The following is a 15,598-nucleotide window of genomic DNA, read 5'->3' as shown; positions in this document are numbered from 1 at the left end:
TAATAAAAAATACAAGAATCCATTGTTGGAAAAAATGTGCAAAAGTTAAAATTTAGATCCAAATTTGCAAACAAGCTTCAGCACAGAGGCAATAGCAAACACCTGGAGAAGCAGCGGGTCTTTAATAAAAATACCACCCGAACCTGTGCCTCCTGATTATTATTCAGTATTCACACAGAAATTCTATCTTGTCAGTTCATATACATTGACGGCAAGATCTGTTCAAACAGATATTCATAATTTGCATGGGAAGTGCATCTGCTGCTGTGGATACTTAAACAAACACGCAAGATTAAATTTCTATTTATATGAGCCACAGAAACCTAACATTTGCCAGTGAATCATTGTAAGATCTGGAGACGACTCAGTTGCACTTTGGCACAGTGAGAAACTTGTACATTTTCTTAATGTGATCTGTCCAGTAGGGACATGTCTGCAGCCTCATGACACCCAAAAACATCACATCATCATCATCACAGAAAAAAAAAAAGAAGAAATGAAGCTGCTCTGCGTAGTTCTCATTTTGTCTTCTTATCTTGTGTGTTGTATGATCTCAAAATATCTCTGGGCCACCCGTTTATGGATGTTAATATGCTTTTTTTGTGAGGAAGTTCATGACAGAAATTGAACTGTAAACTTTAATTTAGATCCCTAGTTGTAGAATTATTTATCTAAGATTCATTAAGTGTGAATACAGACACTCTTCATAACTTTACGTGCAGGATTTCTGTGGTACTTATACTTGAAACTGGGATAATTGACTTTTTCTCCTTTGACAGCCTCTTTTCTTTGAGAACTAAGTAATCACAAAGTTAAAAGTGATCATGTGAAGTTTACTTAAGACCCAGATGCTTGGCTTAGTGGCATGTTGCCCAAAATGTTTTGTGCTTCTCATTTATGGTCCGGCACAGGGTTTAGTTACAGTTGTGTCCCAATCCTCTGATTCACCTTCTTTAAGAACAGCTTCAGGGCTGCTCATAATGCTTAACTCTCCATAATGCCATCCCCTTCATCTCCCCAGTGGTCTTATTGTCTTAACTCTGGATGGAGAGACAGAGTGTTAAGAAAAAACAGGTTAATACACATTTGGCAAAGTGAAAGTAAAGTATCTTTTCAAAGATACTCTCTATTCAAGTGTTTTTTTAAAGAATGATTTTTCCTGTTTCTGTCAACTTGTTTAGATACCTTGCCAGTCTGTTTTACTGTTTTTTTTATTATCAGTATTATTTTATTAATTTTGCTTTTGACATTAAAAGGCTGCTAATGGTAACAGCGATCAGGTCCATTGATGTGTTGATTGATCTGAGAACAGGGGATGATAAAACTGCATTCCTTGTCATTTTTCTGATCCTGTAGTTTGGAAGCAGAGAAAATGTTATGCAAATGATTTGTTAATCCCTTTACATTATTTGTTCCATTTCTCCCTTCGTTTTCACACCCGATTTCTTGCACAGCGTGCTGACAGGCGGACACCCTCAGATTGCTAATTCTTAAGATAGAAAAAAAAAGTCAGCCATCCATCACATTTAGAATATAGTTGCTTCAATTAATTAATTTGACTTGAATGATTTACCTGAAAATGCATGAATAGACCCTGAAAGCCCCTCAACTACTTCACTTTAGAAACCTTCAACTTCAACCTCCTTCTTTTCTTTTATGTGTATTTTCTTAAATGCTTTCACCGGCAGATTAACAGTCTTTCGAGAAAAACATTGACCTGCACAATTAAGGATATAATATCAGCATAAGCAGGATAAGACAGCTGAGTCTAAGCCGAGAGAGCAGTGGCACATGAAACTGTGACCAGTGTTTTTTTTTTTCATAGTTTTGTTGTCCCAAAGGTTGGTGTTAAAAATAATAAGAAAGAGGTGGGATGGTCTTAGATTCAAGAAGCTTAAAATGCAAAATCTCAAATAAGCCCAATTTTCTCTAGCCAATCGCGTTGCATTTTGGTGGGTTTGTGTTGATCGTCTCAACTGACTCACATACCGCCCCTCCCCAAATAAAAACACTAGAGATTTACGTGGCTTTTCAAAAAATGTATCTAGACATTTATCCAGCTTAATCTTCTTAACATATTAAAGTGATTTGCTTTACCCTGAAGTGGCTGAAGCTGCAAGCTCACCGCCCCTCATGGCACTAAGACCTGAGAGGCATTGTGGACATCTTCCGCTCTTGAAAAAGAGAGAGGTGGGCAGAAGTCAACCTGCTTCTCAGCTGTGGAGCTGTGGCTGTCCCCACTGTGCGTCCATTTTATTTATTTTTTGTTCTGTTATTAGTCCAACTGTTGCACTCAGTCAGTGTTCTTAGGCACATGGCTCTGCCAGCACTGCCCACACTGTGGTGTGGAGGTTTGGAGCTCTCAGCTTTTGAGCTGAACTGAAAGAGCTCTCTCACAGAGTAGGTGTTGGCAGGATGCTTTGTTTCTTTCTGTGAATGTCATGAGAGGTATGGATAATGAGAAAACTGAAGCACAGTGATGGCATGATTTATTGGGGTGCCAACTTTATGCCTGACTGCAGATTTGGGCATTTTCATATATATGATGTGCTTAACCTTTTCTTCAGACGCGACACAAATCTGAGAATCAGTAGTGACGGTTACAGTGTGTTTTTCTTTAAAACACCACTTCACAGGCCGGGCAGCTAAAAGGTCTTGGTCAAACTCAAGTAGTGCCACTGTCTGGCATAATGCTCTATGGATGTTCCTCAGGGCATTCATTTTGCCAGATTGCATCAGCAGAACTGTAAGTTGACACTTGGAGACATTCATTGTAGCTGAAGCCTAAGTCCGTTTATTGTCTTCATGGTATTTAGCTTCATGTCTGTCACAGTTAAATCAAACATGATGGGGTCAAAGTAAATGTGGCCGTGCTACAAGTCTAATTTATTTAATTTGGATAAGAGTTTAAAGAGTTGCCTGAAATATAAAGACATTTCTGAAATGATCTTAAGAATTACTCTGCAAATTAGTTTTCAGTTGTTTTATTTCATGGATAAATGTTTTTTTATGTTAAATGGAGAAGGGTTTTGGTCAAGGACTGCTATATTAGTTTCCTGATTAAGACAGAAATCACTCTAGCCAAACCAAAAGCAGTGAAACACATTTGTGATGAGAACATTTGGAGTCTGACCATAGAACTCTTGAACTTGAACAGTCTACTCACAATATAGAGCAAAAGATTTCAATACTACGGCAATGAAAGCAAATATTTAATACATTGTGTATGTCTTTTGTAGAGCTGCAACTAATGATTATTTTCATTAATTTTGCTCATTGTTTTGTCTACAAATGATCAGTTTCCTAAAGCACAGGATATCATCTTTACATCCCTTGTTTTGTGTGACCAACAAACCAAAACCCGAAAATATTCCAAATACTATCACATAAGATAAAGAACAGCAACAAATCCTCGCAACTGAGAAGCTGGAACTGGAGAATGTTTTCCCGTCACAGGAAAACAAATAATTAGTTATCAAAATAGCTCATTCATTCTATGTCGATCGTATAATCAATTAATTGTTCCAGAACTCTAGTTTCTTACACTGACAGCAATTATGTGTACTGATTTAATTCATCTACCACGTTTCATCTCAGACGGTTTCTAAATTACCTGCATCAAAAGATGTAATGCTCTTGTCATCTGACTAAATAATGATAGCAGTTTACTATGAAACAAGTGAAATAGATTAAAATAAATCACATGCAATATGATTTCACTTCCTTTTTTTTCTCTATGCAGAAAAGACATAGTGCAGTGTTTGTTATTATCTGTAATGTACCTGCGCTTAGAAGAAGATATCATTGACTCTGCAAGGCTAAGTTTGCATAACATACAAATGTGGTTTGCAGGAAATATATTTGCTGCTAACTAGACGAAACAATTTTAATTTAGGATTGTGACAGATATATTTGTAACAATGTATGCAGTTAACAACGTGCTAACAAGAAAGTGAACGCACACAATGATTTCTTGCTCTTACTCTTATGTGTGCTGTACCACAATGATTTAACTGTGATGTGTTTTTGTTAATGTGGCCACTTATTAGGTAGGACACCTGATGAGATGAAATTTTGTGTTTCACTCCATCTCTTCTCTTATTCAGACCGGCAGGTACTTGACCTCTTGTACTTGGAGGTAATGTCTGACAGGTGTTAAAATCATACAGTGAGGCTGTCCATAGAGAATGCTGTTGAACGTAACACAGCTCCACACAGACGAGCACTTCAAACAAACTATGAGTGGTTGCTTCTTTTCATATCAGAGAGAATAGGAGAAATTGATTGGAACTGGGAGGCTTAGGACTGGATTTTCCTCAACCATGATATTTTTTCTTTAACAACTGCAGCTTAAATTTAGATTTTTTTCTGGCTTTGTTTTTTATTTCTTTGTCCAAATCCTATCGAGTGGTGCTTCAGGTTTTTCCTTGAGTAAAAAGTTGATATTGTTGTGGGGAGGGAGAAAGGACTTCTTTTTTTTCATGTGTGCAGGAATGTAGATTTCTTCCCCCCGTGAAATCCTAATTGTGCCTTGGAGGGCTGGTAGGGTATCTCTGCTCGGCTCAGCTCAACAGGATTTGTGTCTGTGTATGTTAGAGTATGTCTCTTAGCTTGAATGCGGATATAACCCTTTCATTGCACAAGCTGCTGATTTTTCATATTTGCCGATAGGCTGATCCTGTGCATCCGTAGCTTTTTGTGGAAGACATTGAAAGTTTTTGTTATGGAAGCTTCCATATTACATTTTTTTGCTTAAATATTAGATTTTTTTTTTTTGGAGTTAATGCAGATAACATGTGGCCCTCTTTCTGTGGATCAACCATATTTGAAAATTAAGCTCCTGAGAGCAGGCCTTGTCAATAGTGTATGGTCAGATTGAGAATATATCTCAGGTCAAAACTACATCTGTCCCGTGTGCTTCTTGAATTATTGCTGTGCATTTATCTATGCAAATCCAGGATAAGATCCTATCTTCCTGCAGCGACATATCCCCCTGGATTTGGTCTATGGCAGGTTATGGTTGACAGTCAAAAAGGAATTGCACCAACATATACGCAAAGATTATTGCTGTAGTCATTAATTGTTGCTTGAAAGGGGATTAGGATTACCAGTCCTATAGAACACTCTAACACCTGTCCTTCCTCATATCTAACAATGTTACTTCAGTTTTCCTTATTTCCGTATCAGTTCAAGTTGGCAAAATAAAAAAGGCTGATTTATTCAAATGAATCATCAATGCTGGAAATGATTCAATATGTGCCACATTCAGATGGGTGATATATTATTCCCTTGGGGAGAGGCAAAGATGGAGCTGTGGAGCTGTTTTATTTGTGCTGTCTTTATCAGTGTGTCAGGCAGAGAGGCTGAGCTTGTTGTCTATGAATGGACAAGCCCTTGAACCATAAACCTGTACCTCCTCTGATAACAGTTTCTGTATTGTGATATAAGTGCCATTCTCTGTGATGTCCTCTCTGACAGCGCTAAATATATCAACATACACAAAATGATCTGTCAGACGAATTATTTTATTTCAACCAGTTCTCCAAAACTAAGGATTTTCATTGCTGTGTGTGCAGTGTGTGTTTTTGAAGACATATTGTCGATTTTGTTAAGGATTCAAAGCAAAGCGCAGCATTGTGGTTGCATTTCACCAGGCTTTGCTTTTCATACTGTTAGTGTTTTGCCTTTAGGTGAACATTTTTACTGTACTTTTTTGTCTGCCATACCTTATGCAGTGTGTCATTTAATGCTATTTCTGCTGCTGGGACCTCAGACTGCTCTGACGTCTGAGATTGCCACATCTTCTAAGGTGATAAGAGTGCTCCCTGAATTACTCAGAGCCCGTGTGATGACATGGCCCTGATTGTCAGACGGGTGGGCTGGTGACACTGGAACACAGACGGTGCTTGTCTGTTTGAAATATTCTGTTTCAAGCTTCCAAGCCCTGGGCAGTCCTCGCTCCCAGTCTCCCAACACCCAGCTTCGCCCACTGAAACAAGACTCTTCCATACTGGAAAATCCGGCCCTGTCAACTGGCAGTCTGGACTAGGTTCAGCCCACATGCCAAGCGCCCCCCACCACCACTTCCAACCCCTAATAGGCACTAGAGTTTGCCACCCCATGTAGATGCCTTTTGGTCGCCATCCATGGATGGCGTCAATAGCATCTTCCTACACAACAGTGACTGAACGGAGGGCACAAGAAAATGTGGGAATAATTTACACTTTCTCACTGTACTACCATCCGAAACCATAATTAATCATGATAGAAAAAATGTGGAAGCCATCTTGGCTGGTGAAACACACAGTGCCTGTGAACAGCCCTGACACCTTTAACAGCTCTGATGGCCAAATAGGAATGGGTGTCAGAGTGCTTACAACTAAGCTCCCTTCATGGCAGCATGTAACCCATCATCTTCAGAATTGTCTCTGCTGCATGATGGTTCTCCGTGAAGTGTAGCTGTTGTAAGCCTTTCATATATTTTGTTTAAATAAAATGCAATTATAGACAATTAAATAAATGCAATTATAGACAGTCTTGAGTCCTTCAAATGTGGCAGCAAGTGTCAAAATAGATGTAACAATAGCCAAAAAAAAAGGAAGAATTGGTTTCCATAAGAACAACATAGCTGCCAAAATAAAATGTGAAGACCCAGATAAAGTTAATCTGTAAAACATGTTAAATATGAGCTTAGGTTTTTACAGCTTTGAAATCTCATGTCATGCACTCTGTAAACTTGCTGTTTTCAGTTGCACATACACTAACTAAAATATCCACTAATCCCAGTAGATCTTTATTATTATACTTTTCATCATCCAAATTCCCCTAAGGGCATTTAGAATCAAAATAGTTGATTTAGATTCCCAAATCCTAGTGAAGTAATTAGAATGTGCTCACCATTAACTTTTATAGGCTGCACTTGCTGGTAAAATAGCAGATCTATGACTCGAAGTGTGTGACATGCTTGACAGACTAATTATGGATATGAGTCCAGTGCTGTAATTTGCCCTTTTTGATTGTGTTGTGTTCTCAGCAGCCAAACTACATGACAAAAATATTTCCCTCTTGCCTCATTTAGCACAGGCTGGATCTGAGGCTCATATCCCAGCGCCTGGCTGCATGTTACTTCAGAGTACCTGTTAGTGGTAGTTACTGTGTTAGTTAGAGCATGTGCATTTGCAGAAATGCTTTTATGGCAGTGAGTAGGTGTATGTGTGTAAAGCCACCACTAGAAAGTGTTGAAAGCCTCAGCTAGCAAGATCGCATCCAGGGTGACTAATAAGCTTAACATGAGCACGGCTGTGTTCGCAAGCATGGCGCGGTGAAAGAAGTCTTCAATGTTGAGAGAAATGCAGAAATGGTTCCCTAGGCTGCCACTAATTCCTTCACCCCCCTCAAGCTTCAATCAGACTGTGAACCATCTCACTGTTAGCTATGGCTTCATAGCAGCTCCAAACTGCACTGCAAAAGTACAAGGCTTTACAAACAGAGTTCAGGACAGGCTGCATTTAAACATATAAAAGAGCTGTTCAAATAAAATGTGTTGTTCAGGAATTTTTAAGTGATTAATGTGCAGAATCTATAGGCAATAAATGATATAAGAAGAATATAGAACAAGAATATAGCATTGTAATACATATTTGTACATTCAAACAGAAAAAAGTGTTCATGTGATTATGTAATAATGTAAACTTGTGTTTGATATTCCACTGTGAGTCCTCTTGAACCGCTGCCTCCTCACAGCTCACTCACTCCTCTGTTTGGCTACCTAGTGGGGATCTAGTAGCAGTGTTGTCTTTGGGCCTTAAATATGCGTTTGTATCCACATGTGGCTTTCCTTTGACCATGTGGCTCCTCGAAGTGTGGATTTATAAGCCACTTCACACTCCACTCCTGTGTGGGAGGGAAGCTGAGTTAAAAATAGGCAGGTTTGGAGGTAGTGAGCAGCCTGCACTGTGTGAGGCACTTAAGAACACACTGAGGAGTATTGGCATTCTGTTTGCATATCATTTATATGTTTCAATAATCAATCTGAATTTTAAACCAGTAACTGTTGTTATTGTGACATTCACCAAATCATCTTGTGTAATAGTCTCAGAAGAATCATTAGCACTCATGTTGCACCAAAGTAGCAAGAAGCACTAACACTGTGTTTTTATGGAGTTTGATAATAGAGGGTAGTGAATTTTCTGCTGTAGTACAAGATCTAAGACGTCAAGTGGCTTCAATTATAAAACACCACCTTTAGCTCATGCGTGTCCACTGTGTTTCTTTAATATACCATCTTAAAGGGGCGTTCTGGATTCTGCATTTTGGGTGACTTGCAAGACACAGTTATAAAAATGTCAAAGATATCCTGAATTTTAGGCCATAGTTAGCACTGTCTCCTAGAATTTCCATTTACATACCACTAATTTGTTTTGCCAAATATGTTTTGAGGGAAGTGTAACTGCTGCCAGAATATGCTCAGTGTTCAACCTTTTTACCAGTAAAGGAAGTGCTGCCGTTTTGTACCACACACAAGTCTTGAGGTGGCAGAAGTGCAGGACTGTGACACTGGAGAGTGGGGTTAGTATCCACAGTACCTCGTGTGGTTAGGTTTACGCAGCAAAACAACTTAAGGTTAGGTTAGGGACAGTTTTAGTCAAATGTAAGGAAGTAAACAAGTCACTGTTGACCTTGAACTTTGCCTAAACTTAACCAAGTGCCTAAACATAATCTTAAAGGTACCCTGTGGATTTTTATTACCAGTACTTTTGCTACAGAGCAATGTTTTGTTTGTAAAGGGCGCTGGATTCACTTCCTGCCATCGGTTTCACACTCCGATGATTGACAGTTGGTGGTGGTAATGGTTCAACAACAAAGGCACTGAAGAAAAACCTTGCTAGCAAGGAAACATGGATGTAGACCATGCACATGTAAAAAAATAAACTTCAAACTGTTTATTGAAAAGGGAAATGCATTCAAAATGTTTGTTAAACCTTAGTGTGTTTTGGGGAAAAACCCTGAATGTAAACACAAATAAAATTAATATTGTCCTTATATTAAAACACTGCATTACACTTCCCATTATGCAACTCAATAATGTCTTTATGGACTGTAAAAGCCCATGTCTTTCAACCTCAGTTTGCTTTGTTAAGGATTTATAGTTTTCAGGCCCAAACTGATTTTACTCAAGTGACCATGTGAGTAATTATCTCAGACTTTAGAAAGCTCCATTCAAAGCCACAGATGATATAACTATAACTGTTTTCACAGGCTGAGTAGTTCTCCCAATCAATAGTAAATTGACTTTAGTGTGTAAAATAAGTGGAGCATTGTTTCCCATTGTTTTATTGGTACCTGAGAACTGCAGGCAAAGGATGGGTGAGAGTGGTCATGTGTGTATTTTAAAAAAGCCTACCTGCTCCCCACCTTTAGCACGACACCACCTGTGAAGCATAGTTGTTTTCAAATGTGCCTTATAAATAAATCTTTGCTTACTTGTGGATCATGGAACAGTTCCAGATATCCAAGCTGACGTTTGTATTCATATCTCTGAAGTCATAATTACACCTTTTAATAACTAGAATAATTAGATATTGTTTGAAAAGATTCCATGTTCGTCTGTGGCAGATTTCCAATCGGCCCATCATGATTTCCTATGAAGCAGGTTTTATAATGCGGCTTGTAGGGAGGAACAATGAGGTTTCCAAGCTTCAGCAGATCAGGGGGTGGGGGTGGGTGGGCTGTTATCAATGACAACGAGGACCTCCTCACCTGTAAAGGTTGGTGACCTCTAGGTGAGAGTGCTGTTGCCCCCCTTCTATAGCCATCTCATTTTTGGGTCTACGCCCCCCCACTCTCTGGTCGGGATTCAATTACTGCTGCCTTGCTGACCCCTGACCTCTCCTCCACCGGGATGAACCTCATCTTCTGACCCTGACAGTGGTGCCACTGTTAACCCCTATCACTTGTTCTTTTGCCTCTCTCCCTGCTATCCTGTCTCCAGAAAGAGACCTTATTACATTGTTCTTAGTATAAAAGTTCACACCTCTTTGCTCTGTTCACTTGATACTAGATTATATATTCAGTTTGATTTAAAATATTTTTTAATACTGTTTGGCTGCACAAACACTGAAATTGTAGCTGAGATTCGTTTTCTCCATCATTGGACAAATTTATTTCTACTGCCGTGTTTTAGAGTTTCTATTTTTCTGTATTTACAGATCGATCTTTCAACCTTGCTCTAAGCTGCAGTCGATGGTTGTTAAGCCATTGCTGTCTCTTAATCACAACACAGATACCTGTTAATTACCAAACGAGTTCAAGTGTTTTTGCTACTTAAACAGGGATTTGGGATCGATGCGTTGCTTTGCTCTGGGTCGAGCGGTGAGCACAGTTGACCATTTAATGAAACGTTGTGGGTTCTGTGCGCAGAGGCTGAAGGAGATGAAGAACAGGGAGGATAAAGCGATGGGTATATTAATAGGCAGCTGCATGGACGACACTGTTTGGTATTGGGTCAGGGATAAAGCATGAACTTGTAAACTCACAGAGGGGCCTCTCCTCCCTCCCTCCCTCCCTCTCGCTAACTCACTCGCCCTTCGTGGTGTCATCAGTTAGCAGAGCTGGGCTCGATAGCCCAGGCAGCTCTACGAGAGCAGCGATTAGACATCTCTCTGATTCTCAGCCCCAGCAGAGTTCACTCAAAGGTAAGCCAGTAGTTTACATCCTCAGAGACAACGGTCTTCCTCTGCCTTTGTTCTTTACCGTCTTCTGTTTTGCAAATACTGTATCTACTCGATGCTACTGGCTACTGGAGTGGGAGTTTCATGTCATCTCTTGAAAACACAACAATATAAAAATGTATTTCAAAAAACTAAACCCGCAGTTCTATAATATATAATCATGAAGAGGTCTAGAGTCCATATATTCTTAAGTAAAAGACCGTCCCCCTCATTCTCTATAGTTGTCACTGAAGAGAGCACCTCCCCCTTTCCTCTCTACCACTGACCAGTAGCCGTGACACAGACGCCCAGTCAGCTGCAGGGTTTATTCCAGCCGCCCAGCGTCTGAGGTGTGGTCCCAGTGGGCCGTTTTGCTGTGATCACAGCAGGCAGTGGGAGGTTAATCCCAAGAGAATACAGGCTCAATCTCCCCCCGCCTCCAGCCTGCACCCAGGAGCCTCACATCCCCTCCTGTATAATGGCCCGAGTTCTGTGGTCTGTAGCTGACACCTACCCAGATTTCACTTCTGCTCTGAGCTCGCAGATTATTCTGGCATTTCTAAAGTCCTTGTAGATACTGTTACAGAGCGTAACAGAGAAGGCAGCTGACTTCTCACCTCACTTACAATAATCTAAATTAAGTAGATAAAAGAGACTAAACACAGGAGCATTAAAACAATTGGAAGTTTTTACTGATAGCTTTGTTTGTCCTCCGAAATATAGACAATTAACTGTCATCAGTGACAGATTTGATTAGCTGCAGTGTAAAAGCAAATCTGAATTTTAAATTATCAGCAAGGCTCAAATGTTAAGTTTCCCCATAAGTATTAATGCGTAATGCTAATAACATAGAGCGCCAACATATTCTTGGAAAATGTGTGCCTTACAGTATCCAGCTATGAGAATTAGCGCTGTTTTGATATACATTTAGTTTGTTCGAGCCCTGATAAATTATTTCAGATGGCAGAATATGCATCTGTTTTTCCCTGGAGTCTTTCGCACATATCTGTGTGTAATTAATGTGGAATTGACAGATGGAGGAAAAAAAATGTACTTGTAAGAGAGAAGGGTACATGCCACAATGTGTGAAGTGCAAGCACGGAGGGAGCTTCTTGTATTATTTGCTGCCCGTGCCAGCTGGACCAGCCAGATTCTTACAGGTAGAAATTCAAGCACTAAATATGTGCAGAAATCATTTAAAATTCAGTCCCCACTATAAATAGGCCATGATTTTGTTGTTACAGTTGGAAATGAATGTGAAATGTTCTTAATGTTGTTCTAAATTTGGCTTTAGGAAATCTACGCCTGTCCTATACAGTATATCTCTATCCATGGTAACTCTCATGAAATATCCGATAAAGTGCTATTTATTTCAATGATAATTGTGACTGGAGGTCATTTTTAATTTAAATGCTTAAATTGCATTTATCTGTGTCTGTATGTGTGTGTGTGTGTGTATGTGTGTGTGTGTGTGTGTGTGTGTGTGTGTGTGTGTGTGTTTGTGTGTGTGTGTGTGCGCGTGTGTGTGTGTGTGTGTCTGTGTGTGCACGCATGCTGTTGTTTGAAGCCATGTTATTTCTGAATGCATCAGGGTCTGACTTAAATATTAGTGTAACTACATTATCACAGTGTCTTTGCCTGGTAGCAAACATGTACAAATGAGGATTACAACTCTTGAGAAGGCAACAGGTCATGGTTGGTAAGCTGCCCGAGGGGGTCACTGATATAGAGTCACTTTTGACAGGCTGTGGAGGAGGCTCTATTGTTGCTGGTGTGTCTGGATGTTACCTGCAGGCACTATCACTGAGACTACAGTATTATCCTATTATTAGGCTTAGTTGTTTACGCTTATTACTGCTTGTCAGGTAGGCAGTGAATCCTTCTGAAAATGAGCATCTGCAGAAAAATACATGACTACTTCTTTATCTCATTCAAGTACATCGGCTTAATTTTCAGAGGCCTTTAAGAATGTGTTGATAGGACACAACAAACAGAAATTTAAGGTTTATGTTTACACGGGAGCATTTGATTCTATGAAATCTTTCACTGCACCACAGACAGCGTTGTTTGGCAGTCGGTGTAGGAATTTAAGAAACGATACATCTGTTTTATATGCATTAAAGCTGATAACATTATGGTCTTGCTTCAGTTAAAAGTACATACATACAGTGAGAGGACATTGTGGATCGAAACTGCCTCGATTAATGTCTCTGTTTGTAGAGGAAGCGAACAAAATCAAAAAAAAGCCCCATCATATGGTCTGGCAGATTTTGGGCACAGGACCAGGGATGACAAATGTGCTCTCGCAATAATTCAATCTGCTCTCATAATTCTCTAACTTTTAGGGACAGACAGAATGAACATTTTCCGGCAATTAAGCCGCCAAGTCAACGTCCAATAACTGTGATCAAGTGTTAGTTAAGATGCTTTTTCTCTCACTTTATCTATTGACAGATTGAGGGGTATAAAGATACTGGGTAAGTGGCAGAAAGTTACTGTGAATATGTTAACGAGAGGGATTGGTATCAGATCCAAGACGTTGTCATTTTTATTGATGTCACAGTAAATATATTAAGTTTAAGGAATAACAGAGAAGAGACGGAGATGTACTCTTTCTATAAAAATGAGCGTACTGCAGTTTGTGATTAGCACAGCCACAGTACGTATTCTCATGAGTGGTGTTGCCTTTTTAGGACAGTTTTATTTCATGCTTTTTATAACAATATTGTCTCCTGTTAATTTATTTCTAACATTTTAACATTTTAGCCTTGACAGCTGAAGGAAGACTGTGTTATAATCATGTGTCAAGCCAATAAAAAGGCAAACCCAGCCTTCTGGTATCAGCTAGCTTTGAGAGGTTTCTGTACTCAGTTGAGAATACAATCAGCTACTTAAAAAACAAACCACACATTTTATGAATAGAATAAAATTCCCACTTTACGGCATTTTTAAGTACAATAAGTTAAAGCTAAGAAAGTAAAGTGAAGCATCTGTTTTGAAATATTTAAACTAAGTATTGTTAGCTGCAGAGATGGCTGTCAAGCCTTGGGCAACGGGATGCACAAACAGCACATGGCTGCATTTAGAAAGCGAAAGGGATCAGGTACCGCTGTTCCTGGAACTGCCTCTGGGCCAATCACAATGTGTGTGGTGCTGTAGTAAAGTACTTTTCTCTATTAAAAGTAATGATATATGAATTTCCTTGTGTTTGCAGAAAAAGATGTATGTTCTGGTGATGGTTGATCCTGACGCTCCAAGCCGTACCAATCCAACTTCTGCTTACTGGAGGCACTGGCTGGTCGTGGACATACAGGTACAATACGTCTGCAATAACCTCTGCGCTCACTTAAAAACAGCCTTGTGTGTTTTGGTAAGGGTGACACGGACAGCATTTCTTATTGGATTAGGAGCTCATATGCTACAAATTTATGAAGTAGTGTCTGGAATTTTTTTTTCTTGAAAATTGTGCATTTTCATAATCTCGGGGTCTCACTTGGCATGTCTTGTGTTTACATCTGCACTGGGGCCGATTGCAAGGCTGAAAAATTATGAATGGTTTTTAAGCCTAACTTGGTGAAGAAAGGATGCCAAGTTCAAAAAATGTTAATTTTTCATATCATGTATCTTGTGCAATAAATGCCTGTGACAAAAGTGTGGGAGTAAGTCTTTCTAAATGGCTGTGAAAGTTTGCAAGGCCCTGTCAGCAGCAATTTCCCTCTGCTGCAGAGAGCCTGGGACGTGTCAATGCAGGCGTGTGAGACTGAGATTGAGGAGAGCAGGATGCGAGGCGCACACTCTTTCTCCCATAGAGCTCCAGTCCCTCAGCTCCCCCTCCAGTGGAGAGATCTTGGCAGAGTGTCCTCCCTTCATCTGTTCCCCCAGGCAGAGCAGCTCCCCCAATGATCCACACTTCTCCATATTTTACACCCCCGAAATGGGCACGGCTCCGATCCCCTTATTTCTCTTCATATTTCTCTCCTTTTTATCCATTCGTTTGTGTGTTTTCACATTCTTGCATTCTAACGCCAAATGCGTGTTGAGTTGTTGATTGCCTCAAATATTTGGAGGTTTGCAGACATTTTATAATCCCGCGGGGAACCGGGAGATCAACCCAGTAGATTAAGACTAGTGGTCTGAAAAACAAGCGCACAAAGACGCTTCAGCGATGTATCACTGCTCCCGTTTCATTTTATAAGGCGTTGTTGTACACTAAGTAAATGCCACATTGATTCAAAGATCCAAATGTGATGTATCTAGGATATATATTTTAGTAAACCTACAATAGGCATAAATTCAGAATTTTGTGATTCAGCTCATCTTTGCCGCACTTAAGAGATGATTTATGCAACGACATTCCTGCTTGCCTTTAAGAATATGTGAATATCATATCACTCACATACATCAATGATATACAAAAAAAAAAAAAAAAACCCAAGTAATTTCCACTTTATAAAATTGCATTAGGCATCACCTTTGCTTCTTATTTTTAAGCCCATAAAGTCTGTCTGGCCGTGTGACCAGCTGTGAATAAACAAATGTCTTTCAAGTGCTCAGACAGACCACATTCTCTCTAGCAATTCAATTGCCTGTCACTTGTGTGGGTGTTGACCTGCGTTGCCCATGTAGGGATTGGCCAATGTGACGGGATGTTTTTCTGATTGTGACTGGTGGTTGGTCAGAAGGGTTAATGAGCCTTTTGAGTGATGCCAACCCATAGTGGGAGGTGTTTAATTGACCAGGGTGGCCAGGTGACATCACACAACCTCAGTTTTGTTTTTTCAAGTGTCGATGTGAATCTATTGGATTTTGTTTCAGTGTAGTTGTGATTTTGACAGGAATGTAGTTGAATTTATGAATTAATGCACTTACACATAATTCAGCACAAAAAA

At 39.7% G+C, this 15,598-nt stretch overlaps 1 protein-coding gene across 2 annotated transcripts in view; it reads left to right on the top strand.

Annotated features, from left to right (window-relative positions):
- LOC130169647 (phosphatidylethanolamine-binding protein 4) overlaps positions 1-15,598 on the top strand; it is a 49,136-nt gene that overhangs the window by 7,339 nt on the left and 26,199 nt on the right. For both annotated transcript variants that reach the window (XM_056376546.1, XM_056376547.1), the window contains exon 4: positions 13,924-14,022. In XM_056376546.1, coding sequence (XP_056232521.1) covers positions 13,924-14,022 — 99 coding nt within the window. The remainder of the gene's footprint in view (positions 1-13,923; positions 14,023-15,598) is intronic.

Source organism: Seriola aureovittata, chromosome 5, assembly GCF_021018895.1.
Source record: "Seriola aureovittata isolate HTS-2021-v1 ecotype China chromosome 5, ASM2101889v1, whole genome shotgun sequence".
Lineage (NCBI taxonomy): Eukaryota > Metazoa > Chordata > Actinopteri > Carangiformes > Carangidae > Seriola > Seriola aureovittata.
Note: the sequence above shows the minus strand (reverse complement) of the source record. Positions and strands in the feature narration are given on the sequence as shown.